General features: G+C 46.4%; 1 protein-coding gene across 1 annotated transcript; it reads left to right on the top strand.

The window, feature by feature from the left end:
- The first annotated feature begins 6,896 nt into the window (after positions 1–6,896).
- Positions 6,897–22,139, top strand: FAM78B (family with sequence similarity 78 member B). Its single transcript, XM_090048573.1, has 2 exons — positions 6,897–7,159; positions 21,617–22,139. Exons 1-2 carry the CDS (start codon positions 6,897–6,899, stop codon positions 22,137–22,139), a joined length of 786 nt encoding a protein of 261 aa, XP_089904699.1.
- Positions 22,140–27,204: the final 5,065 nt, after the last annotated feature.

The following is a 27,204-nucleotide window of genomic DNA, read 5'->3' on the forward strand; positions in this document are numbered from 1 at the left end:
CTGAGAATAGAAATGTGCATACCATATACAGGTGACATGGCAGTGCTGAAAAATCTATACTGTTAGGTTACACACAGGCTACTTGCAAAACCAACAGATAGAGAGTGATTGATAAGTTTGTTACAGGACACTAAAATATGGAGGGAATATACTCAGATCAAGATGACTTGGTAAACAGGTCTCTCTACTTAATGGGAAAGTTGCACTATCTGGTGAGAACTGTGATGTGAATGATGTCACTAAAAGATATATTTGTACTTGGTGAGAACTAGGATGCGTATGCTGTAAAGATGAAGTTGCTCTGATCAGTATGTAGAAGAGGGCTTGCGAACCCTTAATGCTTTGTACTCAGCTAAGAAGTGCTTTACGATTGTACTATGTCTGCAAATAACCCAGCTAGCACTGTGTCCAGATTGGACACAGATGACAGTGTTTAGGTTTGTTTGCAGATAATAAACCTGGCCAAGCCTTTGTTAGTAAGAACCAAGCTCTGGTTTTTCTTACTGTATTAATAAGGTTGTTAGAGGCATACGTTGCATACAGCAGTGACATCAGCACCACAGATAGCATCCTAACACTGTACAGACAGACCACCCCAAATGAGGGAGCCTGAAATGACCAGTAACACCTATCCCTGACAACACTGACAGAGTCCAATGACAACACTGGGAATACCCAACTACATCAGGAAGTAAGCAATATCATTTCATTCACAGTACTCACTTCACAGGAAAATATAACCATGTAACTAGAAAGCAGATGTTTGTGGATGGCCCTAGCTCTTGGAGCCTCATGACAGATCAGAATCTCTACATCGTTTAAATACATATATTATAAGCATCAGTGATACAGCAATTTTCAGGAAGCCTGAAGCACTAGCTCAGTGACATGAGCTGCTTAATGCATCTCTGTCCTGAATCCTACTGCTGGGAGGTGGAGGGGAGCTTGAACCATGGTAAAGTTCCAAGAGATTGTATGTGGAGGCTGTGCTCATGCGTACTGCCTTATCATGGCTTTGCTTGATGATGTCAAAAGGATTCTATGGAGAGTCACCTGCTCAGCTCACTGTGGCTGAAGCCTCCCTCCTTTGTACAGGGGCAAGCGATGTCAGGGAAACACCATGTATCTGGGTCCAGGAAGGCAGGTTTTCTTAAGTGTTCCTGGGGATAAGTGTTCTTCTGGTGTGGTTTAGTACCTGCCGAGGTGTTGGGGCTTAATGCCCACTTTATAGAAATGGGAGGCTCCTCCCTAGCTTGCTTTTGCAGCCATCTGGCTGAGGGCAGGCAAAACTTGGGGGCATCTGAACCCCAAGCCTCTGAGCTTCGGCCTGCACTTAGGATGCCTGCCAAAGGACTTTGGAAATACCTGAAGCCCCTTGTGGGGATGGAGGATGTTTGCCGGTTGTAGGGCCACTTATGGTTCTGGACTGACTCATGGAGTTGGAATTGATTTGGCTTGGAATATGAAACATTTCTTAAAAAAAAAAAAGTGGTACACCCTGTCTGCTTGAGGAACAGAGGCAGGACCCCAGGAGATGGATTGCTTGACCCACCCTGCGTGGAGTGTGCCTGCAGCCCCAGATTAGTTAAATCCTGACTTGACCTAGGATACAGCTGTAAACCCCATGAGGGCTCCCCAGACATAGGGATGGGTTAGAGAGGGGGACTCATTACAGAGAGTTACATGCATTTCAACACATGTACAGGAAAGAAATTATTATGCAGAACTAATTGATTAAAACTGCCTTCTGCTGGCAAGGTGCGTTCCCAGTTCAAAAGAACTTGTGATGCAAAATCCAGAATTCCAGAGAAAGATCAAAGGCATCATTGCTTTCAAATATTAATCACTTGCAAATCTCCACTGTTAACATTTAAATTATGAAGAATTCATGTCATAAAGTACAGTTTTGATTTATTTTTCCATGGGCATCAACACCAACTCAGAACACAGGATTGTTTCATTAGTTGTTCTGACTTCTAATGAGAAAGAGGCTATTGCAGCGAGCCCTTAGCAGCTCTGAAATAAAAGATTCTGGGGCTAAAATAGTGAGAGAGCAATGAGGCAAGGTCAAAAGGGTGCTGGAAGGCTGACTCTGGATTAGGTAACTGGAGGGAAAGGGGTAGTCAGGCATAAGGCTCAAAGAGACTCACATGAACAGTGTGTTGGATTCTGTCATGGATTGCTAGCCAGTGAGCCCCTGGCCTTGAGGCGTTTTGACTGGGTTGCACAAATTCTAGCTGCTGGCCTGCAGTAAGTTTGAATTGTACATGCAAGCTGAAAAACAAAAGAGGTTGAAGATGATATGAATACTTTTATTAAAAGACAAAGTATGAAGGTGGAACTCTAGGAAATAATGTGCTCAGAATAATGTGCCCAGTATCAGAGACATAGCTTGGAGATCAGACAGAAACGCTTTCTTCGCTGGTGTTGTACACACAACCATCAACCAAGCTTTCTTCCCAAATTTGGCTTTTGCTCCCTATAGGACCTTTCTCTTTTTGTTCCTACTTCTGTCTGAGAGACACTCCAAGCCTTCTCATGGCTGCAATCCAGTGATTGTCAACCTTTTTAGGCTCAAGGCACCCCTTGTTAGACTCAAGGTACCTCTCGGAAAATGCCAGCTCTTACCTTCCACTCATTTTTTAACTACAGAAAAAAACAACTTTTCTGTTGCAAAGAACTCAGAAACAGGCCAGAATGCTTTCGACACTAGATTCCCATTTGAAATCTCTGGGTTTATGTTGTAAAACATTTTTGCACACCTAATAGTGCAAGTATTGCATGGCATTCCATTTAAAAGGATCTCATGATACCCTGGTTGAGAATCACTGCTCTTATCAGAAATGCTTGATCTGGCCTCTGAGTGACTTGGCAAACACAGCTCTTGCTCTGCTAAGTGGGTATGAGGACCTGACATCTGGATAAATCAACAGAAGAGCCCTGCATCTCTCTCTGGGACCCTAGAAACTACTAGCTTGTTACAGATATGTTAATTTGGAGGCAAAGATTAACAGACAAAAAAAGCACATAAATAGATTTAGTCTGCCTAAAAATAATGATGGGGAAGACATGAGAAATGTGTCTAGATATCACCAAGAGAGAGACTGTTTACTGAACACTGTGGGATATATCTGTGTGTGTGGAGATCAAATTAAGGAGACAGTTTGAATTTAGGCTATCGTATAGCATAAAAGCAAAATTAAAAAGAGACCAACAGAAATGCTTCCCTTAAAAAGATCTAATAGGAACTTCTTTCTCTCTTAAAAAAGCTTGTCACTTGTGGTGACAGCCAGCTTTATCATTGTTAGAGGAAGAGATGGAGAAACTGACTAGATTATATGCAAGACAAGAAAAATACTTCAAAGAAACCGCAAAGAGCTTAACTAATGAAACATACGTTAGATTTAAAGACTTTGTCTTTGAACATCTAAGGTGCTCTACTAGTAAAGCAAGTTCATTATGTCCATTCATTAAAAATTTGATTTTTAACCTTAATCAGTCCGTTTAAGCATGGGGAAATCTCTTCTCATTTCGTTGCCTCATGGCTCTGATCTCACAGACCAGAGAGACTCCCAAATTTTAACCCAGGCTTTGCAATGGACTCATTCTGTGACCTCAGGCCAGCTCACTTCACCAAGCTCTCTGTCAGTTTTGTCATCTCTAAAATAAGAGTGCTAACTAGCAGAAATCACAGAAGACAAGAGGTGCTGTTACTTAATGTAACTGCTTTGAAAACAAGAAGGAGGGGGAAGTGTTGGGTTCATGACTGAAATAGCAGAGGATATTGCAGGTCAGATTCAAGGTGCATCTGAACTGCTGGAAGGAGAAAGTGGGTAGAAGGTGTGTGACATGAAAGGCACTGTGTACAATCTCTCATTAGTTGTGTAAAACAGGAAGACATGCTGGATGAACAGATTGATTCTAAGCACTGTTATCCCTTCCCTTCCCCCCACACATCCTCTCTTCCCTTTTATCTGCTCAGATCTTAAAAGAGAAACACTTGGAGCGGTGGAGAAATGCTTTTGTTAGGAGTTAATATGCTTGGAAGCTTCTATCCACTTACTGCTTATTCCAGAGCAGCAGGAGTGAGTGCACACAAAAATGAGTGACAGAGGAATAAAAGGCCCTTGGGGATGAAAATGCTTCTCTGAGAGGGAGAAGATGGAGGAGCAATCACAAGTGTATAACAAAATAAGTCGTTTTAAGTTCTGGTACCTGGAAACAGAGATCATCTTTTAACTGCCAGTGCTTATCTGGTGCAGTACAGATCACTCTGCCTAGGGCCCTGACCGAGAGTAGGTAATGGGGCTGGCTTCACTGATGTCCGGTGTAGTCCTGCTTCAATTTTTTCTTCATTTGAGCTGCCAAATTTTGTGCTATCCCATGTGTACCATTTTGTGCAAATATATTCAATAAGACAATTTGAATACCTGCCCACAATTTGCATCTTATAATACAGTTAGGCTTATGGATCAGTGCATCTAGTTCTGGGCTGCTGCCTAACTCCTTATGCAGGGAATTAGCTCCTTCCCAGTCTAATCCCGTGTGGAGTAAATTTACTGTACTTGGGGTGGTAATAAGGCATACCTGTCTGGTGCTTCCAGAGGGTCTGATTCCCTTTTGTTTATACTGCAAAACCTTCCATGTTGACAAAGCTTCCCCATGATGCTGGAATATTTACAGTAAGTAACAACCATTCCCACCATTCTCCTCCCACAATAAAACAACACGTCCTCCCCATGTGCAGAACTTCCTATAGCCTGGCTAGGAACACAAGCCAAAAATTCCCGAAATCAGTGCTTAGCCAATCTAGGGTGAGAGGTGCTCTGATACCCTGTGAGAGGTACAAGAACAAAATGAATGAGAGAGCTAAGAATAGGCACCTCCCTCATAATAAACAGGTAGTATCCTCTGCAGACCAGCATTTAGCGAGTTAAAATTCCTCTAGCACAACTTTAAGGGAGATATTTGTGAAGTATGCAGCCTCAATTACTATTCACAAAGCTGCTTCTGAAATCATTCAAGGATTTCATCACAGCAAAAGAGCTGGAGAGAGACTTTTTATAATGAGAGTTTCAGCTGTGGAGCACAAGATGCTAAACAAAAGAATGCACTGGCTTCCTGAGCCAACACAGACTAGCCCAGCTTGACTCCTGCCAGCCAACGGCCCTGAAAGTCACAACTAGTTTGTATATGAATTGACATTGGCTACTAATTTGTATTACAGTAGAATGTAGGGGCTTCAGTCACAGAAGAGTCCTAACTGTCTTACAAAGTTATGCATTGATTTGTATACCCCTGCCAATACAATAATATATCTGAATAAACAGAATCAGAGAGAAGCAGGCTGGAAGGGACCTCCATACATCATGTAATCCAGCCCCCACTCTAAAACATACCAACTACAAACCTAAAGCTTAGTGCTATTTTCTCTGTTTCTCAGCTCCTATCCCTTCCCTCTTGTCCTTTGTTTTCCCTGCCCATCTTGTCTTTCTAGTTTGCTTCCTACATCATCTTTTCTTCTGTTCCAAAAATTTCTTCTTTGAATGAATCATGTGTGAGGGATCAGTGATTCAACCATCTAAATGTGCATCCTGACCATGGAATCTATCAGGAAAATCACAAAAACCCAAGTCTGAATTCCTGATTGCACCAATCCCAGGGTATGTTCAAAGACCCAGGCAGCTGTCCCAAAGCTGGCCTTTCACCGAAATAATATTCAACCTCCTCTGTACATAGTTAAAGTCCAGGGTTTGGGAAAGACAGCCCAGGAGTCACCTGACCTATGAGATTTCTGTCCTATAGGAGGCAGTGGCTCACTTGCTTAGAGTTAGTTTCCAGGTAGACTATCCTGCAAGGAAGACTGTGAACTCCATTGGGAGGACTGAAAAAGCCTGATAAGGTGATTGGAAGTTTGGCTCCTGAGTATCATTTTCTGTATCGTGGGAAGAGTTAAGACAGCAGTACTGTGGTTGGGAAATGAAGGTAAATTAAGGTAAGCAGATAGGCTAACTGCCCATATACAGTGGAAGAGGAGGAAAAGGAAACTAGATCCTTCAGAGCCCTGTACTGCTGTCCTGAAAGAAGGAAAATGAGACTGCAATGCAATTTCTTTCTTGTTTAAGCAGGTTACTTTGAAAACCCCAGCTGTTGTTCATCTTGTCAGCAAGACCTAGGTGCTGCAAGGCCTGTCCCCTGCTCTCAGCACTGGCATCCCACAGAATCAAGCCCCTGGTGTCAGCCCTCCCTTTCACCTGGGGTCTGTTTGTAGGTAAGAGTATCTGCTGGTCGCAGCTGAAGACAGTAGTAAAAAACTCTGCCCCCCTGCGCTTTTAGCTAGAGCCGGCGGCCTCCCCCAGGTTCCTGGGGTCCTTGCCAGGGCGCCCTGAAGAGCAGCACAATATGAAACCCGGGACGTCCAGCGGCAGTCCGTGGCCTTCCCCAGCCCCGCCACATAACCCCGCTCTGGGCTTTTTCCAGAGTCAAAAGCCAGGCGCAGGCCCCCCCGAGGGGGCGACGGGTAAAAAATGCGGGGAACTGCTGCGCCCCACGCCGGCCACGGAGAGCCGCGGGTCCCCGGCCGCTCCCCGCCCCCGGCAGGGCGGTGCTGCCTCCTGTGTGACGCGGCCGGCGAGCCCCGCTGCTCCCCCCGCCACGTGACCCTGCGCGAGCCCCGCGCACGTGCGCCGCCGGTCGGGCCCCGCCCCTCGCCGAGCCGGCAGTGCGCGCGGGGGCGGCCGGCGGACGGGAGCCGACGAGGGACGCGGCGCGGCGGCGCGCCGCGAAGCCGTTGCCCTGTGCCCGGCGGCGGCGGCGGCGGCGGCGGCGGCGCAGGTGTCCGGCCGGGCCGCCCCGGGAGGCGATGAGCGGGCGCTGCCGATGCCGCGGGCGGGGCCATGGGCTGCATCCAGAGCATCGCCTGCAAGGCGCGCGTGCGGCGGGAGAACATCGTGGTGTACGACGTGTCGGCCACCATCGAGCCCAGCGCCACGGCCATCGAGGAGAGCTCGCCCATCGTGCTGCGCTACCGCACGCCCTACTTCCGCGCCGCCGCGCGCGTCCTCATGCCGCCCATCCCGCGCCGCCACACCTGGGTGGTGGGCTGGATCCAGGCCTGCAACCACATGGAGTTCTACAACACCTACAGCGACCTGGGCATGTAAGCGCCCCGCCCCGCCCCGCCCCGCCCCGCTCGCCAGCTGGGCACGTGCGCCCCGTGTCTGCCCCTCCCCTCGCTTCTCTTCCCCCACAGCACCTGCCCGGGCTGGGGAACCCCTCCTCAGCCCTTGTAAAGGCTGCCCGGGCATCCCCATCTCCGGGGCCCATCTAGTCACTGGCCCGCTCTGCACCAGGGCTTCCCACTGTCTATCCTGCATGGCTGGGGCCAGGGTTTTAGGCATCTGTTCCTCCTCCGGCTTGCAATAGGGCCTCTCTGTTCTCTTCTCTCAAACACACGGTTTGGGTGCTGGGAGCTTGTGGGCCTGCCCCATGCTAACTACAGCAATTGAGATATTTAAGAGGGGCATCTCGGGGACCAGTGTCAGCCTATCTTCTCCTCCACTTGGGGGCTTCCCTCTTTTCTTTCCTGGAATGACTAGGGTGTGTAAATGTTGCCATGGCCCGGGGCATCTCCACCCTTAGTCTGCACTGGAGACAGCCTTATCCCACTCCATACCTAGTCCCTGCACCATGAGTGCTCTTTAACCCCTCTCTGTTCTCTGCACAGGGCAGGGGATCGTTCCCCTACCACTCAGCCCCTTGTCCGTCCCCTCAGCCAAGACAGTGATGGTCCCTGTCTTGTGCTGTTGTATCCAGCACCCCATCCCTGGGCAGTAAAAGGCTACAGGGCTGTCACTTTACAGCCCGCCAAGAGAAGGGAAGGTAATTTACTAGCAGCTCGTAGATTGTGGGAACCCCACCAGACATGTATAGGTGTGTTATTGTTGCAGGCAGGTTTGGCTATAAGGGGAGTGAGCAAAAGTGCTTTCCCTGAAGGTTGTTTGTTGCCTGGCAATGACTTGAGCACGTTGGGGGAGCCTCAGGAGCTGCTTTTGTATAAGGGAGTGGTTCAGAAAGGCTTTCTGTTAAAGCCGGGACTTCTGGCAGCCCTGGGAATCCAGGAGAGCACCCAGCTGCTTCATTCTGATTTGCTTGTAGTGTTGCTAAACATAACCCTGTAGAGCACCTCGAATGGAGCAAGAGAGTGAGCTGAAAGAACCGCATTTCCCATTGTGTCTTGCGGAATTGTCATTGTGTGCATGTCCCGGCAGGGAGCTGGCAAGCACTGCAAATACTCAACTAATCACTTTGCTGACACCCGGTTATCATGGGGAGTGACTGTAATAGTGTATTAGCATAACGTCATTAAATTGGGCAGATCAGATAAACCCTGGCTCATAGAACAGGAGGGAAAGGGTGGGGGAGGGAGGTGAGGGATTTTCATACAGAAAATGAGCAGTGTAATGGTGTCAGCAATATTTGGGCACCTTTGTAATGACATGTGTGCTGCTGCAGAGCAGCTGCTGTTATGCCTCATTGATTTGCCTTCTGAACCAGCCAGTCATTCCCTAGGCAATGCCATGGAAGAGCTGTGGTCTGGTTGTACAATGCATTGGCAATAGCTGGTCTTAGGTTCTTGCTTTCATTTTCAGCACAGGAAGTGGATCAGGTGTTAAAGTGCTCTGCTTGTCTCAGCTGCTACATTAGTCAAAACACTCTGCAGAATACAGTAATTCATCACGGCTGATGGGGACCAGCCCCCCTGTGACTGGAAACCCTTTTTTGGTTTTTAAAATAATTATTTCTAAGGTGGAAGTGACATCAACTAAAGTTTAAAGCCAGAAGCGGTAATTACAGTGGTATGGTTTAACCCGCTTTGTGGCACAGGCCAGAGAATTTCATGCAGCGATTCCTGAATCAAGCCCATAACCAGGTCCTCTGTCTGTACAACCTTGAATTGACCCAAGTATTCAATGGACGGGTATTTAAAATGGAGCCAAAATGCCGTGTAGCTTTCTCTTCCAGCTCGCCATGTGCCCAAATGTAATGCGAGTCACGCCTCAAAGTTCAGTTATGGAATGTGAAAGGGACGGTGACATCCGAGGAGTTTTTTTAGAAACTAGAGATGGACTTTACGGCACTTGTACGAGGCTCCAGCCTCTTCTTGTCACTTAAAGGTTGTGCTTCAGCTATCCTCTGGCCAGCTAGCTCTTCTGAAAATGCTAGTCCCTTGGGGTGAGGGTGTGGCTGCTTATTGTGGAGACATTGTCATTAAAAGAAAAGGGAGGAGCTTAAAGCTATGTTTTCCTGTAAACTGATCTGGAGAAACTTCCTTTTTCTAGGGGGCTGACGACTCAGAAGTGGAGCCTTTTGCTCAGTGTGTAGCCCTGCAGCCTTGGTTTCTACAGCCTAAAAGAGGTGATACCATTTGTGTGGATTGGTAGGGCACTCCCTGCACTGGTATTTGGATGCACGGGGTGTGAAAACAACCATTCATCTCCAGTTGTCTGGAATGCAGTGGAGTGAATGTGGAGTACATTGCTGGTTAAAGGCAGCACCTGGGAGTCCAAGTATTGCGTTATTGGGTTCTTCTGCTGCATCATATGCTTGTGCCAACTGGGTATAAAATCCTCCCAAGTGAAAAATGGTATGGCTTTATGTTCACTTGTTTCAGGGGTAAATGAGGACACAGACTGCAGGGTGGTGGAGAAACAGGCTGCCTGCAGGTGGTTCTATAGTCTAAAAAAAGTGGTTTTCAATGTTTTCAGACCTGAAGCATCCCTTGTTCAGCTTGAGGTACCCCTCATTTGGTTTGAGGCACACCTTGGAAAATGCCAGCTCTTATTTTTCACTTGGTTTCTTTTACCATAGAAAAATAATAGAACAATTCTTCTGTTGTGGATAACTCAAAGTCTGCAGCAGATCAGAATTATTTTTAATAGTAGGAATCCCTATTTGAAATCTGTGGCTTGATCTTGTGAATCATGTTTGCATGCCTAACAGTGTTAACATTGCCCGGCTCCTTGCAGCACCTTGGAGAGGGTCTTAAGGCACTTCAGAGTGCCTTCCTGTAGCAGTATCTGCTGAAAAATCCAAACTGCTCCTTGAAATAGGTTTTACTTGGAGGTTAAAATAGAGTTTCTCAGTATCTTTGGATTTTCTGTCCATAGCTGTATTACCTGGGTGTGGACCTCAACCAGCAGAGAACAAGTTCAGCTATAATGATTTCTCATGATCCTCCTTCCCCACCAGTGTGTCGCTGTATTAAAAATAATAGCCCAGTGTGGGGAACAACGTGGGACTGTGTTGTGTCCATCAACTGAGAACACAGTGGAAGGAAGCAGCAAGCTCTGAAAGGGGAACTGGATTTGGGAAAGCCGGGCTTTGTTCTTGGTGGCTACTGGCTTTCCTCTGTGACCATGGGCAGGTCACCTTGCCTTGCTTTGCCTTGGTTTCCCATCTGAAGATCAGAGGGAAAAATGCTTATTTCTGTTACAATGCATTGTGGACTTAGAGCTGATTCTCAATATATTTCATCTGGTGTTTGGGATCATTCTTTTGGATTATAGCAACAGTGGTATGTTAAATACAGTATTTTGTCTTTGGATTTTTTTTTAATGTGTGTGTTTTCTTTTGAAGCAGCACACGGCGATAGAGAGCTTTCACAACTGTTTCCAAGTTCTAAATTGGACTCCTTTAAAATACACTACAAAAACTAAAAACCAGAGCTGCTTTTAAAAAGAAGGCTTAATCCATCAGAGACATAAAGAAATATACTGTGACCCAGCCTGCAGACTTGCATTACAAGGGAAGAAATCTTGTGGAAGGGTTATATTCAATACCTGGTCTGATTCCTCCTTATTGCAAAGTGGAAGGAGTAGGGAAGGGCAGAGAATGGGATTATGGTATATCCCATGAAATACATCCTTTCCTGAATCACAGTAGCTAAGGTACCATATGGCCTTCATTACCATGGTATCTGAGTGCCTCCAGATAGTACCTATTCCTCTACCTAGAGCCTTGTCTAAATGGGGAAATTCATTGGCATTAGTAAAGAAGGTATACTCAGCAACCAGGAGCAAAGCCAATGAAAGGCTATTGTAATTCCCACCTTCGGAGTTGTACCACTGTAACAGTAGAGTCATAATTATACCACTACAATCATGCTGAAAAACTTGCCTATTCAGACAGGCCCTCAGGGCTTTAGCCTGTTGTGTGTCACAGCAGTATTCCATATTCCTTCATTGCAGAAGCCTGAGCCCCTTTACTTATCCTGTGTGGGCTGGCCAGCATCAGGACCAAGGTTAGGAAATGTTGGGGCTCTGGCAGCTGGGTGTGGACAACTACCTCCTGTGGGCCAGCACACAGAGATGCAATTGTGACAGAACAAAAATATATTACGTTTGAGAGGGAGAGAGAAATGGGGACTAGACTTTGTATAATCCGGCTGCAGAGACATGGCTCTGAGTATCCATGCTTCTGCATTTCTTGAGCTAGCTACTGATTTGCCTTGGGTGATTATAGAAGGAGCAGTGGTCAGATGGAGTGAGGGATTTGAAAGACTTGGGTTTAATTGGCTACTCTGTCACAGACTCCCATCCTGGGCATGTCACTTCATCTCTTTGTGCTTCTTTTTCCCCTTATGTGAAATGGGGCTGGCCTTTTTTAACCTGCCCTGTTTTATGCTGATGAGAGCTTTGCAAGGACCTGGCTAGATATATGGCCTTGTGCCAGGGTGGTTGACTACTGTAAGGGACTGCCTATCTTTTCCATAGGGTAGCTTTCTTCTCTTCCCTCAGAGGTTATGTTGATAGTTTTGAGGATTACAGCACAATACAATGGTTCCCAGGTGCATGTATTAAGGACCATTAGGCATTAGGCCATTAAGGCAACAGGAAATTGTATATAGAGAGCAGGGTCTCTATAAGGAAGTAGGAGACTGGTGCCATAAATTACTGCCAGACCCTGGCTAGTCAAAGTGCTGATGCTGATGTGCCTTGGAGTGTCTGGAACATTGGTTAGTCTGACCCTTTTTCACCAAGGTGGGGAAGGACAGGACCAGTAAAGGGGTTTTAGTAACTATCTTCTCATAGTAGCCATGTTTTAGGTCCATGTGCTCAGTCATGAGGTGCCATGATAAGGGACTGTTTTGAAATGGTATGGGAACTGTTTGAAATGATAGGGACTGTTCTGAAAAGCTGTTCAAGTTTGAGAGAGGGAGAATGGTGGGGGAGCAGTGGGCATTGGGTTATGAAGGAAACTACTTTGTTATCACTGGTAGTCATGCTGTCTAGTTTGGTCTGTGGGGACCAGGTTATATAACCTAGTAGGTCTTTTTTATCTTTCTACAACTGATATCAGAGTAGTCCTCCAAATGTGTTTGCTGCTTGCCTAGGTGAGTCTCTGTCCCAAAGAGCTTGTAGTCTTAAAAAGAAGAAAGGTCACAGTAAGAAAGTAAAGTGTTAGGCATTCCAGGGCACAAGGCTTTACAGCTCCATTTTTGGTGTTAACATCAGCACAGTCCATTTGGGCATGTGTGTTCAACAGGGGAGGCTGCAAAAGCAAGATTTAAGAGTCATTGGCATGAAGTAGGGCCCGGTAAATTGTTTTGGAATGGCAACTCCAAAGCAAAGGGGTATCATGAAGACGTGAAAGCAGATGGGATATAACTGCTGCTGTTTTTGGAAGTGGGGGATATGAAGAGGGTGGAGATTAGTTGTGTGAGCAGGGGCTGTGCTACATCATGGCTGAATGTGAGAAGTTGTGTAGATGTTTTGTGCAGCACAAATGAATGGTGGTGTCATGGCCAGGGTGATGGGCAAGGAAGCCAGTTGGACAGTGGCATTTCATGCAAGGTTGTGGGAGGAAGAAATCATTGACATAGGACAGGGGCTCGGCAGGGTAGCTTTGAGATGTCTGGTTTTTGGGTTGGAGGGGAGGGGTGAAATTTAGAGCATTGTGAAGGCTTTGGAGGCTAACTGGAGTGCAGTTGGACTCTGGCCTTCAGTGCCCTGTTTTCTCTGCTCTTGCTGGTAGTGCCTTGCTTCTGAACCAGGGATTGGCATTCACTATACTGGGTTATTAGCTCGCAGGACTTGGGCTGTGGCGTCATTGTCCTTTATTATGTCCAGTAATGTTATTTTACAATTACAATTTAATACTGTGGCTACTCAAAGCAGGTGCTCAGCACCTCAAAATATGAATACAATGTCACTAGTTGATCAGGCCGTGAAGTCTTGTCAGGAGACTCCTGGCTCCCATGGCTATGTTAATGCAGGATCTTGAATTGATGACAGGATGTCTTCAGGCTTTCTCCAGGAGTGTTCTGGGGAGGGGTTCCAATTTTTTCCTTATATACCTTATCATTACTGTGTTATTATCATATTATTAGCATAAGCCCTTCCTTATAATATTAATAATAAGTATATTTCCACTTGTCATATGTTTATTCGTGACTGGAATTTTCAAGCTGCTGGTACCTTTTTTCATTCTTAGGCGGGAGTTAGTTTTCCTACTGACTGTTCCCCTTTTTCCCAAGCCAGATTCCTTATTTTGGTTGGCCCACTTCTTGTTTTGACTTTGGCCATCCAGACAGGGTCTTTTCAGACTTTCTTCTTCTTCTGTGCTAAAAATGGGTCACGGTCAAGGTTACCCTCATGCCGGATCTCCTGGCTGAGTTGCAGCTGGTTATAGCCAAAGTTAAATCTGCAGCAGAATACATTTGGCCTTGTATTAAGCACTGCAGTTAAAAACTGAGGCCCAGGAGTTTCTGGGTCCCAACAACCTCCCCCATGTGTTCACTAGGAGCTTCATCCCTTGCAGCCAATGACTTGCAAGGAAAATTTGGAAAAACTGGGATTATTTAGGCTTGGAAAGATTGAGGGGGGATTTGATAAATCTTCACATTTGTTTTTAAGAGGAGTGGTGACAGATTATTTTCTGGCTACAAGAAGTAACTGTCTTAAATTTCAGTAAGTTAGGCTTAGGCTGGATTTTAGGAAGAAACTTTCTAACCATGGGTGTAATAAATGCTGGAACTGATTCCCTAGAGCATCTGTGGAATCTCTGTCACTGGAAGTTTTTAAGAGCAGGTTAGACAGGCAGTTGTATGAGATGGTTTAGACTAGACCTGTCTTGAGCAGGGGATGGACTAGAACAGGAGTGGCCAACCTGTGCCACGAGTGCCACAAGTGGTATGGACAGCCTCTGTGCGTGTCACTGGGCAAATCGGTAGGTGACAGGCAGCAGATAGGGTTAAGAGAAATAAGCAGAGCAGATCAGGCAGGAAACACAGGGCAGGAGGCAGAAAACAGAAAAAGAGACTGGGCAGGGAGTGCAGAGAAAGCATAGCAGCAGATTGGGCAGAAGAACAGGATTGAAGTGGCACTGATGGAGGCTGCTGGGCTAATTGGTGGCCTGCATGGTTGGCTCCACTGGACTAGATGATCTCCTGGAGTCCCTTCCAGACCTGTATTTTTCTAAATCTTTCTATTGACATGAGCTGGCCTTGGCCAGGCCTTGTGCTGTGGGAATTAGGCATTCATTTAATGCTTTGCATTATTGGGGGAGGGGAGGGGAAGGGTGCAGGGGAGAGAATGGCTAGAATACACTTTTTTTGCTTGTAAATACCATGGTTTTTCACCCAAAGAAATGGAAAACTGGGGTGGTAGGGCCCTGGAGGGAAATCTCAAGGTGCTGAACTATTGTATGAAGGAACTAAGTCTGTTCTGGTAAAATTGAGAGGTGCAGTTTGTAATACTGAGAGCTGTCAGAAAGTTCCCTCTGATGGTGTACTACACCAGACAAGTTATCTGGCCAGTGCTGCATTCAGAGAGTGAATTTCACCCTGACCCAGCTCAGTTCATGACCCTGGGGGTGAGAGTTGAGTAATCATTTCCTTTTCAGCTCGCATCACAGCAGATACTTCAAATCCTACTATTCAGCCCTTTGAAAAGTAATACAGCTGCAGCAGTGACCCTTGGTGACCAGTTCTGGCCCTTGGCTATTTCTGTGCAACAACTCATAGTGTGTGTGTTGGGAGCAGAAAGGCTGCCGGATGGAAGTGACTGGTCACTAGAGTAGCCCTGATGAATAGCAGGGCCTTACAGCCATCACATCCAACCTAGGAAGAGGTACAGTTCTGTCTACTGTGGTCACAGAAATGCAACAGGGTTACAGGGTATGAAGGTTTCTATAGGACCTTGTGCTCTGCTCCCTGGTAATGCAATACTCAGTGTGCTACATGGCTAGACCAGAAGAACAGTGGGTAGTGTGAGGCACCAGGTAAGGCAGTCAGTGACCGTGATATTCTTTGCAGGAGGAAAGAGAGATTTTGGATTTGGAATGATGTAATGAGGATACCCAATACCCCCATCCCTATCCAGATTGGCGCACTGACTGCCCTTCCTTCCCCTCCCTGAACAGACCGTGGGAGGAATTCTTCCCAGCAGTTGTCAGAAATGCAACCCGAGGAGCCTCGCAAATGGACTGTAGAAGTGCCAGGTGCCTCCCCTCCTGCTGAAACCTGGCTTAGACGCTTCTTTGGAGCAGAACATATGGCAGCCCCACGGAGGAAATTCTACCCACAACTTGCCCTTGACAAGGTCTTGTCTTGAGATCTGCCTCTGATTGTATGTATGAGAGCAGAGAGACTGTGGGTCAGCCAGTGCTGTACACAGCTAGGTTTGACCTTTGTTGTACCCATGTCATTACCGGCTGTGCTTTTTCTGATGTCTGCCTATGAATTACAAAGCCTGTTTCTCTCACAAGACTGTTTCCTTGGGGGTGGTGTGGAATGGTGTAAGAACATAAAAGGCGCCATACTGGGTGAGACCACAGGTCCATCTAGCTCAATATACAGTGGCAGAAGTCTTCCACAGTGGCAGAGAATGAATGCTAAAGCAGGGTATATCCAGACTAATCTGTCCTGTGCCGTTCTCCTCTATAACTTGCAGCATTGAGGCCTAGGAATTCCTATTGGTATGATGCCATACCATAGATTTGAAAGGGGTGCCCCTTCCATTGCACCAGTGAGGCAAAACTCTTCAGGAGTGTTTGGGAGATTTCATACTTCCTAACAATCTGGTGGGAGGGACTGATCCACTTTGTAGAACAAGCTTTGCAGGTGAATCCCAACCACCATCTTTTGTCATTCTGTTTTATTCTAGTTTGCCTTTACAGGTCCCAGTAGAAATACATGATTTAGTGTCAACCTTGTGGTTATCCAGCCTTTGTCATCCTGGTTTGCTTGCTCTGAATCCAGCTTGGTTGTGTTGGTAGACACGGGGTGTCTTTCCAGCTGTTTGGCTGGAATATGATTCCATTCTGAGCCGACCCTTTTGGCCCTAGGTTAGAAGAACTGTTTGAAGTTTTTGAGTCAAACACTTGAGAATTAGCAAGAGCCAGAATCAAAACTGCCTGGGTCACCTTACTTTGCCTTCTAGTACGTATGCATTAGATGATCCTGTCTCTAATGAGACAATCACGTGCTGTGTTTCTCCCCCCATGAGACCCTCAGCTAATTCACTGCACAGGATGGATGGGGCTCAGGGACCAAGGCAGCTGCTCAATATTTCTTTTGATCCTCATTATTCAGTATGTGGCTGCAGGCCTTATTTACTGCACATCAGCCAAACCCAGCTCTGAAGCCAGAATTATTAATTTCTTTGTGGGCTTTTCTGTGGTGCTCATCATTGCAGTCCCGCAGCCTCCCTGTCATTAATGGATTTGCTATCTCACAGGGGCTTTATGGAGATGGAGAATCATCTCCTTTTTACAGATAGGAGAACTGAGCTACCAAAAGAGGGTTGTCAACATCTTCAGGAGCATTCATTAACCTGAGGGCCCAATCTAGACCCCTTAGCTTGATGTCTTTCAAGTGCTGACAACCTGCAACTTTTACAGGGGCTGGTCTTTAGCTGGCATAAACTGTGATAGCTCAGCAGCATTAGGACACTTTGCATCAACCAGAGATCTGCCTCAGTAAATCTAATTGTGCTTGGTTGCACTTGCTGCTTCTGAAAATCTGGCCGAAGTTGAGCACTGAGGAACGTTTTAGATCAAGTTGTGATTGCCCGTGACATGCTTCAGTCCAATATGTCATCTTAGACATATTGTCTGCCTCTGTTCTCTTCCTGCATTCTCCCTCTTGCATTCTAGCTGCTGCAGCAGATGAGGCCCAGATCCTTCAGACAGCAGCTGCTTCCTTCACGGCCATGTTTCTGGGCACAGGATGGGAGTTGCTCTGGGAATGAAGAGATAAGAAATGACTGGCAGGACTAGTGATGGATTGTGGCTGCAGGCAGCTGGGTAGCTTGGCACTCAGCTCATGGCTGGAGACATCTCATCCTGCAAACTAGTGCCCTCAGCTGCATAGCTTCTGAATCTGTTACTCATCTGGAAAGTGGCCCATTTTGGGCAGCATGGTAGGCCACAATTAGAAAAAGGGTGAAAAGGGTGCTAAGCAGGGAGGAAAAAATCTTCAGCCAATTGTCTTGATCTGTCTTGGAGCAACTAGAGGCGTTTAAGAAAGGGAAGGTACACTGTGAACGACAACATGAAGCACAGGGTTGCAAAATGGAGCTGATGGAAAGGAGAATAGTGCATGGCAGGTAGAAAGTATGGGGGAAGTCAGGAAGTTGAGGGACTTTGAAGATCAAATAGCCAAAGCTATAAAAACAAACAGCAAGCAAATTTATGTTGGTTTCTCACAGGGAGATCACAAGAGAATCTGTGGGTCTTTGGGATGATCAGGGGGAAGGGTGGTAGAAGAGAATAAGCATGTAGGGGAGAAGACAAATTGGCTGATGGTGAAATGCAGTCCCTGAGAATTATCAACAAGTGGGGCAGTTCTCTACAGCTTCTGAGCCCCGTATAATCAGTATTTTTATCAATGATCTGGAAGAAGATATAGAACCACGGCTTTCAGAATTTGCAGGTGACACAGACTGTTTGCATGTTAAAAGCAAATGACAACAGGTTGCTGATGCTGAGTGATCTGGATTGCTTGGTGCCCCAAGCACAGTCAAATGCGCATTTGAATACAGCCAAATGTCAGGCAGCTAGGAGCTAAGGATATAGTCCACAGTCACAGGATGGATAGTAGTGAACCAGAATAGGACTTGGGTCATGGAAAATATCCAGCTGGCCATAGTCCTAGTAGACTCCAAGATGAACATGAGTCGGCAGTGTGACGAAACCATCAGAAAAGCCAATGGCACTTTATCGTGCATCAGCAGATGCATGACAAATAGGTCCAAGGAGGTGATGCTTCCCCTCTATCGGGCGCTGGTCAGACCGCAGCTGGAGTACTGCGTGCAGTTCTGGGCACCGCACTTCAAGAAAGATGCGGATAACCTGGAGAGGGTCCAGAGAAGGGCCACTCGTATGGTTAAGGGCCTGCAGGCCAAGCCCTATGAGGAGAAATTAGAGGAACTGGACCTTTTCAGCCTCCGCAAGAGAAGGTTGAGAGGCGACCTGGTGGCTGCCTATAAGTTCGTCAGGGGGGCACAGAAGGGAATTGGTGAGTATTTATTCACCAAGGCGCCCCTGGGGGTTACAAGAAATAATGGCCACAAGCTGGAGGAGAGCAGATTTAGATTAGATATTAGGAGGAACTTCTTCACAGTTCGAGTGGCCAAGGTCTGGAACGGGCTCCCAAGGGAGGTGGTGCTCTCCCCTACCCTGGGGGTATTCAAGAGAAGGTTGGATGTGTATCTAGCTGGGGTAATGTAGGCCCGGCACTCTTTCCTGCTTATGCAGGGGGTCGGACTCGATGATCTATTGAGGTCCCTTCCGACCCTAGCATCTATGAATCTATGAATCTATGATCTTCCAGTGCAATGCTGTGGCTAAGAGTCATAATAGGTACAGATTGTACGCACAGTATATATTCCCTGCTTGGATATATAAACAGGGGAAGACTGAGTAGGGGCAGAAGGATTTTTTTAAGCTTGTGGAGCATCTGATCAAGTGAGCTCTTGTTCTTGGTTAGGATAGAGCATCTCTGATTCAGTTAGCATATAAGGTGCATCCCTACCTTTCCTTGTGCCTGACTTCAGACGAACATGGCTAGCTACTTCTCTCTCTGTTTGTGGAGGTAGCACTGGGGAGACCATGACTGGAACACAGTTCTAGCACTTGCTCTTTTTAAAAAATGCTGAAAAAAATAGAGAGGGTTCAAGAAAAGCCACTTGAGCAATTTGGGAATGCAAAAGCCTGCTTGCAGTGAGACTGGAGGTGCCCCATCTATTTAACTTATCAAACAGAAGGTGAAAAGGTTGCTTGAGTAGAATTGCTAAGCACCTGCACAGGGAGAAGTTATTTAATCTTTGGGTGCCCTTGAATTTAGCAGAGCAGTTTCTAACAAGATGCAATGTCTGGAAGTTGATGTGAGAAAAAATTGAAATTGCAAATAAAAGACAACTGTGTAACACTGAGAGTAATTAACCACTGGAACAAATTATCAAGGGAAGTGGTAAATTAGTCATCACTGGGTGATTTTAAATGGAAGTAGGATGCCTTCCTAAAATGACTGCTTTAGTTGATACTCAAGTTCTTGGGCCTGCTAGTGTGCTGCTTGCTGTGGGGCTCACCGTGTAACATTTTGTGCTCTGTGTGGTCAGACTAGATGATCAAAACAGTCCTTTCTGGGCCTTAAAAGCTCTGCCATTTGAGTGGGTGGAAGTGAAAGCTCTGTAGAGGCTGGAGCCTTCTAAGGGTGCACTGGGAAAGAGTTGGAAAACAGCATAATTTGGGGCTTTTCACAGTGATTGTTTCTTTAGTTGTTTTTGGCAGAACTACCAGGGGAGAAGTGTGATTTAAAACTACTTGGCTGTTGAATTCTGGCTCAACCACTGCTGTAAAATTTTCCTGCGTGGTGCACCCTGCAGGCTTTGATGATCAGATATTAAATGGCTCAAGCTTGGGGTTGTTGTTGAGTTCTGCACAAGTCCCATATAAAGGGAAAAGCAGCTTTTGGTTTATGAAGTTATTGTCTGCCTGCTCCTGTCTTGGGGAGTGAACACTTGACCCAGATTCTTGCACTCAATTAGCAGATCAGATTATTTTTTGCACTCATTTGTGAGTGCTTGGGAATGTCGGAGAGTTCAGATTTTTGTCATTTCTCAGGAGAACTTAACCCAGATGCACTTGTTAGGGGGAACAGTAGTAGGCAGCTTGGGGACCTTGGAGGCTGTTGGATGTACAAGCTGATTTGATAAGAGAGACTCCTCTTCTGACCCTTCCCCCTCCCTTGGTACTCTACAATGATGCTGTTAACCTTTTCAGGTGAAGACCCAGATCCCCGATGTGCTTCTCTACCCCAAGACAGGCCAATAATAAAATGACTTATGAATGTGTGCATTTTACTGCCTAGTACAGCATGTAGGAGCATTTAAATAACTGAATTTCAATGGTTATTTCAATGGTTCAGTGGTTTCAGAATGGGGAGGGGGAGGTCCAGTTTTCAGCTGTCTTTAGGGGGTATTTTTACAAAATTAAAGAGCTCTTTTGAGTTCTCAAAAAAGGTAAACCCCATCTCCCTTGGGATATACCACCTAAAGACCTCAGCTGGAATATTCCTTTTTACAGGGATTTAGTTTTTATGCCTATTAGTGTGCAGTAGTTAAAGGAAAAAATACCAGGCCCAGCCACAGAACTTTGGGAGCTATTTCCCTGACTGTGCTGTTAATTTAATAGCTTTGCTGTAACTGACAGGTAGAAAAGGGCTGTTTTTTCCCTGGCACAATAGCTGATTAAGGAGAGTGTGACCTGACTGACTCAGAAGTGAAATTTACCAGAGCCATTTAGACTGCAGTCTAATTAACTTACAGTTGTGCTGGCAAAGCAAAGGCCTCCCTTAGTAATGACTGAATCAGCGAAGAAACCAGGAATTAAAATGAAACTTCATCTGGGAGGATGCACTTGATTGCTCCCTGCAGGTGGCCAAATAATTCCCGAGCCTGACAAACATTCTTCTGTTTGTACTCAGATGAGTGCATTGGGAAGGTGGTGGTGGGGTGGGAGCTGAGGGGTGGTCATGTGGGTAAGGTACAAAACTGCTAGGTAGAAAACAGCTTTGCCATTGACTTGGCTTGGGACATTGGTCAAGTTCCATAGGTTGAGCTTTGCAAAGCTGACTGAGGCATTGCCTCACTGCAGCTGCCATTAGCATGAGAATATGCAGTACATCTAAATCCCCCTAGCAGGCCTAGAGAAACTCAGCCTGGCCTGCTCTCCTGCTTTGGTATTCCCCTCAGTAAAACAGGGAGCATCCCTGCCTCACTGGAGTACTCTTCAACAGTGGCTGTTAGTTTGGAAGTCAAGTGGAATCCTTTGAGGGGACTCCAGCAGGAGCGGCTGTGACGTGACTAGATTGTCCAGCTTGCCCTGTGTTATCTGGAGTGCACTTAAGCAATTTTGATGATGCAGCAATGATTTATTCAACAGGCTTTGAAGGACTAAATTGTTATCCTCTTATCTGTGTTTTTCTTTCCCTGCCCCACTCCAGCCAAACATTTCCTCTTACGAATATTAGCAGAGTCTTGCTTACCATAATTCCCCCATAGCTACAGGAACTCTCCAGCAGTTCCCCTGTAATCTTTTTGTTTTTTGCCAGGTCAAGCTGGGAACTTCCTGACTTGCGAGAAGGGAGAGTAAAAGCCATCAGTGATTCGGATGGGGTGAGTTACCCCTGGTATGGGAACACCACAGAAACAGTAACCTTGGTTGGGCCCACTAACAAGATCTCCAGATTTTCGGTCAGTATGAATGACAATTTTTACCCCAGCGTGACGTGGGCTGTCCCAGTGAGTGACAGCAATGTGCCACTGCTGACCAGAATTAAGAGGGACCAGAGCTTTACCACGTGGCTAGTGGCAATGAACACCACCACCAAGGAAAAAATCATCCTGCAGACTATAAAATGGAGGATGCGAGTGGACATTGAGGTCGATCCCATGCAACTCCTGGGGCAGCGAGCCCGGCTTGTGGGCAGGACTCAGCAGGAGCAGCCCAGGATCCTGAGCAGAATGGAACCCATCCCGCCAAATGCACTAGTGAAACCCAATGCCAACGATGCCCAAGTCCTCATGTGGCGACCCAAGAGAGGCCAGCCTATTGTCGTAATACCTCCGAAGTAGAAGGTTACTGGGGAGGGGGTGGGGGGAAGTGTGGGTGTGTGCATTTGAAAACTACAATGCTGTCAGTACGGTGCAAATGAACTGGAATTTTGAGCCAAAGCAGACCTCTTGGGTTCACCTGCCTTTGCAGTTGTGAATGGAAATAGGGCTTCTCTGTATTCAGAGTGAAAGTGTTACCCGTCATGGCCAGTGCTGTGTCACAGAAGAGGACTTGCTGAGCTGGTGGACTTGCAATGAAGTACCTATCTCTTTCTGTTCTTCTAGGGTATTTTGGCTGGAAAAGAGGCTTTCTTACCAGAACAATTCATATTCTCTTGCAGTAAAGTGCAAGAAGCAAGAATATGATCAAACAGTGCCTGTGGCAAATGCTGCTTCCCAACCAATTTAGATGTAGAAATGGAGACCATGCCTACCAATGGTTTGTGGTCTTCTAATACAATCCGACTGTATGAGCTGACAGGAGGGTAAGGGTGGGAGGCAGGGAGGGTGTATTTCCACAGTGTTTATACCTATGCATTTTTGATTGATAATCAGTGATCACCAGGCTCACTGGAACTAAAAGAATGTTTACAAGGGTGGGGGTGGGAGGGGAAGAGTAACAACCCACGCCATGTGTTCCTCTTGGCTACAGTAAGAGATGGGGAACTGTCCCTGGTGCTGAACCGAAGTACAGTGTAAACTAGTCATAGAGTCATAGAGAAGCAGGGCTGGAAGGGACCTCCAGAGGTCATCTAATCCAACCCTCTGCCTGTGGTGGGAGCATCCCTATCCAAACCATCCCATGTAACCATAATCTAAACTCTACGTAAAATTACTGTCAACCCTGATACAACAGGGTTGTACTCCAACCTGCCATAAGTAAAGAAGGGGAACCACGGCAGCCAGTGTCCTGCTTCTGTGAAATGCTGGATTCACTACCCTCTAGATCAGAACTGTCCATCTGACTGTCTGTGGCAAGTTATGATGCTTGGGCTTCTGCCCAGCCATTGCTTCCCTGTTGCTCTGGCTGTAACAGAAGCTGCTGTCTTTAGGCTCCCCTTTTGTGGGTATGTATGCACAGAGCAGTTTTGGTGGGGGCATCTGCATAGGTGCAGTGGTGGGTTGCCCAAGTGGTATATGGCCCAGAGACCAGTGTCTAACTTTCCTGCTGCCCCCACTGATGCAGCCTTAGGGGCATGTGTCCCCTGGGTGCTTAAAATTTGGACAGCTCTGCTCTAGATCTCTAGCACACAACAGATTACATGCATTTGTTATCAGCTTTGTGGTTTCATTCATAAATCCCGTCAGCAGTGTGGAAATCAATATCCTCTAGTTGTGTTGACCAACTGGAACTTCAATGATCAATTCACTCTACCACCTCCTTACCTAGTTCTATAGCCACTGGTGGCACAGCATCTTTACAGCAGTCCATGATTAGCATAGAACTAGGGTGGTGATCTCAACTGTACACTGTAAGGGGAACTGATTTAGCTTCTCCACAAGGTCCTTATCCTTTCTCAGCTCTGCTCATCTGGCAGCTCAGTAGTCCAGAATAAGCTGGTTTCCACAATTTATTGGTTCTGTCCTCTCTATGGAGACTGCCTATCTACTTGAGTGGTGGTTTCTGTCATGATAAATACCTGCCCTCACAGGAACTGAACTAAAAGCACCAGCATGTTTTTTAATGGGCTACTTAACACAGTAGCTATTCAGCTGGCCTGCCTCTGGATATTAAGGGCTAGTTCTGATGAGCTGTGCTAGGCAAAATACAACAGAATGAAAGCTTGCCCCTCTGTCTGGGTCTAGGTTCCTGTACAGAGACGAGAGGCAGAGATTACATAGAAGTGGCCATGCAGGGTGATTTCACGGGGCACGGTTGACTGACTGTGGCTGCTTTGTTCTGGTTGCTAGGCAGGGGGAGGCTATAACAGGGCCAGTTTCTGGCCCTCAGAAGAAAACATTTCAATTCCATTATCAGGTCCCTGTGACATCAGGACTTCTGGTCTATCACGTACTTCGTAAGAGTAACTGAAACTAAAAGGGATCACTGGAGAGCATTCCCATCTGAAGAGATGAACACTCAGCTGGTATCAGAGAAATGCAGAACACCTAGCAGGAATGCAGTACTGTAACCTCGGATACAGGTTGTAGCCATGCTGGTCTATAGGCAAAAGCAATCAGGACTCTTGGTAGAGGTGATATCCTTTATTAGGCCAACTAGATAGTTGCAAAAAAATTTCTTTAATTGCAAGCTTTTGGGCACACATGCCCTTCCTCTCTATTTATACAGCTCCCAACACAGAGCACAAGTACCAACATGTATATATCACTGGGAAATCTTTATTCCCAGTATTAGATTTTTAACTGACCTCTTGCCAGCAGTGGCTACTCCCGCCTCTGTGGCCATGCAACAATTCTTTTACAGAATTTGTGTGTAGCTGTAGCTGGATTCACCATGCTGCAATGTTCATCCAGTTAACTTTTCCCACATACAACAGAAAAAGTTGCAAGTAACTTGAAATGAAAGTCATGTGCCAACAGAAAAATGTAAAAGGGGAAGTGATATGAAGCAAACCAAAGTCCTAGTCCCCTTCCCAATCCTTGAACAAAACAAGAAGAGGTGCTTCAATTGCTAACCAATAAATTAACAAGGCAAAGCAAGTTAGAAACAAAGGCATCTCTCACAACCTGTACAGGAACAACAAAATATGTAATAGACAATGTCACTAACACCTCATTCAGGGAGATGCACCTGTTTTTGTGAGTGACAGGTTATAAAAGGCAATGTTTGACCACTGGCATTTTGCTGCATGGCTGTTCCTCCAACTGTCTCATGCACCCTAAGTGACCTTCTGCTTAATGCTGGGTGTTTCCAGTTTATAGTCCTTCGTCTCTGAGATGTTTTGCTTCACCTTAGCACTAACTGGGGACTTATGATTTAAGGAGGGACTTGAGTGAGATTTCTTCAGCCCTGACCCATTCTTATTACTGCTCAGCAGCATTTTCCCCCCTTCTTTCAGAAGGACAAAATAAATCTCATTGCAGATTTTCTCAAACTCCAGATTGTGAGGAACTACCTTCTTCCCAAGAATAATTTATTTAAAAAAAAAAAAAGAATTGGGACACGTTGCATGCGTCTTGGTGTGTTTCAAGTAGTTGTGAAGGTAGGAGCTGCCATAGTTCTTTCCATTCTTTGAGTGAAATCTAAGGGAAATCTAGGTGTCGTTTACTTTTAAGATGCACTAATTTTCCAGCCTCTCCCCTCCCCCTCACACCCTTCTTTGATAGATGCAAAAGTAATTCTCAGTCAAGAGGCAAATTGTGAGCAATGTTGGCATACCCAGCTTGAGGTGAACCAGATGCTGATTATGTTTGTTTGGTATCCAGAAAAGCTTGAAATACTCCAGGATTTGGACACTTTTATTGCAGACATAAGTTGGTTGCAAGAATCTGGGGGTCTTGCTCTGTTTGGGGTGGGTTTTTGTTTTGTTCCCAGCACAAACCACTGTTCATGTGGAAAACCTCATTCCCAGCCTTTCATAGAACAGAGTTAACTAAAGATCTGCACACTTAATGCTTCCAGACCATGCTGCCTGCTATGAAGCCTGGGTAGTAAGGGCTGGAGACCATCAATGGGGACTGAAGGAAATATTTTCACCCCCTTCTAGGGAAAAGGGCTGGTTGTTCATGAAAATTCCTCAGTGGTTTTCCCATTCTGTAGCAACAAGATGGTAGCTTTTATGAAGAATGCTTGGACTTGTGTGTCTGTGAGTGAAATGACGCCTCTAGTTGGCCATTGGTATCTGTTTGGGAAATGTTGTCTTTGGGAACTGCCCTGCAGTTTTCTCACTGTTGAGGCTGTTTGGGAGATTACTGGATCTTTCTGTCTTTTTACTTACCGCTTGCAATTTCTTCAGTACCTGGTTTCAGTGACATCCCTGGTGGTTGTGGAGATGATGAGATGTCATGATGAGAGAGGAGAGAAATGCTGTGGATTATAGCTTATGGCATTTCCTTCTTTTCCTCCTTCCTCTGAGAGAATTTCTCTTCTCTTTCCCAGTCCCACTCCCAGAAAGGATTAATTATGATAGTATATCTTAAACTTCTGGTTGCTGGACAGCCTTTAGGGGCAGTTGTTCCTCAAGGAGGAAGCAGTGCAAATGATTAGGTTCATTTAGCAAAAACAGATTGACTCATATGTTGGCTGTGACCCCATATGCTGCATATGCACACAGGCTGAACCCACTGCTGCTCACCCTGCACACAACACTGGGTCTGTCCACAATGTGCACTGCATGCTGTGCCCCACTGACTCGGCCCTGTGCATTAGCTATGGGGATGGTTTGGATTGGGCTGTGCCAGAGCCAGCACACAGGGCCAATCTGACAGGGCACCATTTAAGCCCTATGTGCTGCATGCAGCATGTGCTGGGTCTGGGGCATGGGCTTCCTGCATGTGGTGGCCTAGACTGATCCTTTGTACTGCTTGCAGTGCTGGGTCTGGGGCACATGTGCGCAGTGAGCCCCAAGGCTGGTGTGTACTACACACTGCATGTGCACTAGACCCAGTGCTGGGGTGCTGCACAAGAAGTCCATCCTGGTCCACTTACAGACCTGCCCTACAGACCTGCCCAGTGTCCAGGCTTGCAAGGCTAGATGAGTTTGACATCCCTAGTCTACATGGAGGCATCTTGTTCTCTTCCTTAGGACAGTGCTGCTGTTTTGCTGTATCTTGCCATGGAGAAACTGTCCCTGCCCTGGGCTCTGGCAACATTGGGGTTACACTGAGCCCCCAAGGTTGTATTTGGGTGTCAGCCATACTTTGGAGCCCTGCCTCTCTGCAGGTAAAGGTCTTCTTTTTTGGTTCAGCAGGGGCTATTCCTGCCTGATGACAGCAGGGTCTTTGGAGCAAAAATCACTAGAAATAAGGAGTTGGGTTCTCCTGGCTAGGATACAATTATTTTAGCTGCTGAAGGAAGGAAACTGGCAGGCCTCATCCTTCCAAAGATTAAGTGTGTGTGCCCTGAAACCTGTTGGCATGGTTTTTCCTCCACCCTTGCTAAAGGGCTGTCTGGACAAGGTCCCCC

This window comes from Crocodylus siamensis, chromosome 5 (genome assembly GCF_052110815.1).
Source record: "Crocodylus siamensis isolate JL-2025a chromosome 5, ASM5211081v1, whole genome shotgun sequence".
NCBI classification, from domain to species: Eukaryota; Metazoa; Chordata; order Crocodylia; family Crocodylidae; genus Crocodylus; species Crocodylus siamensis.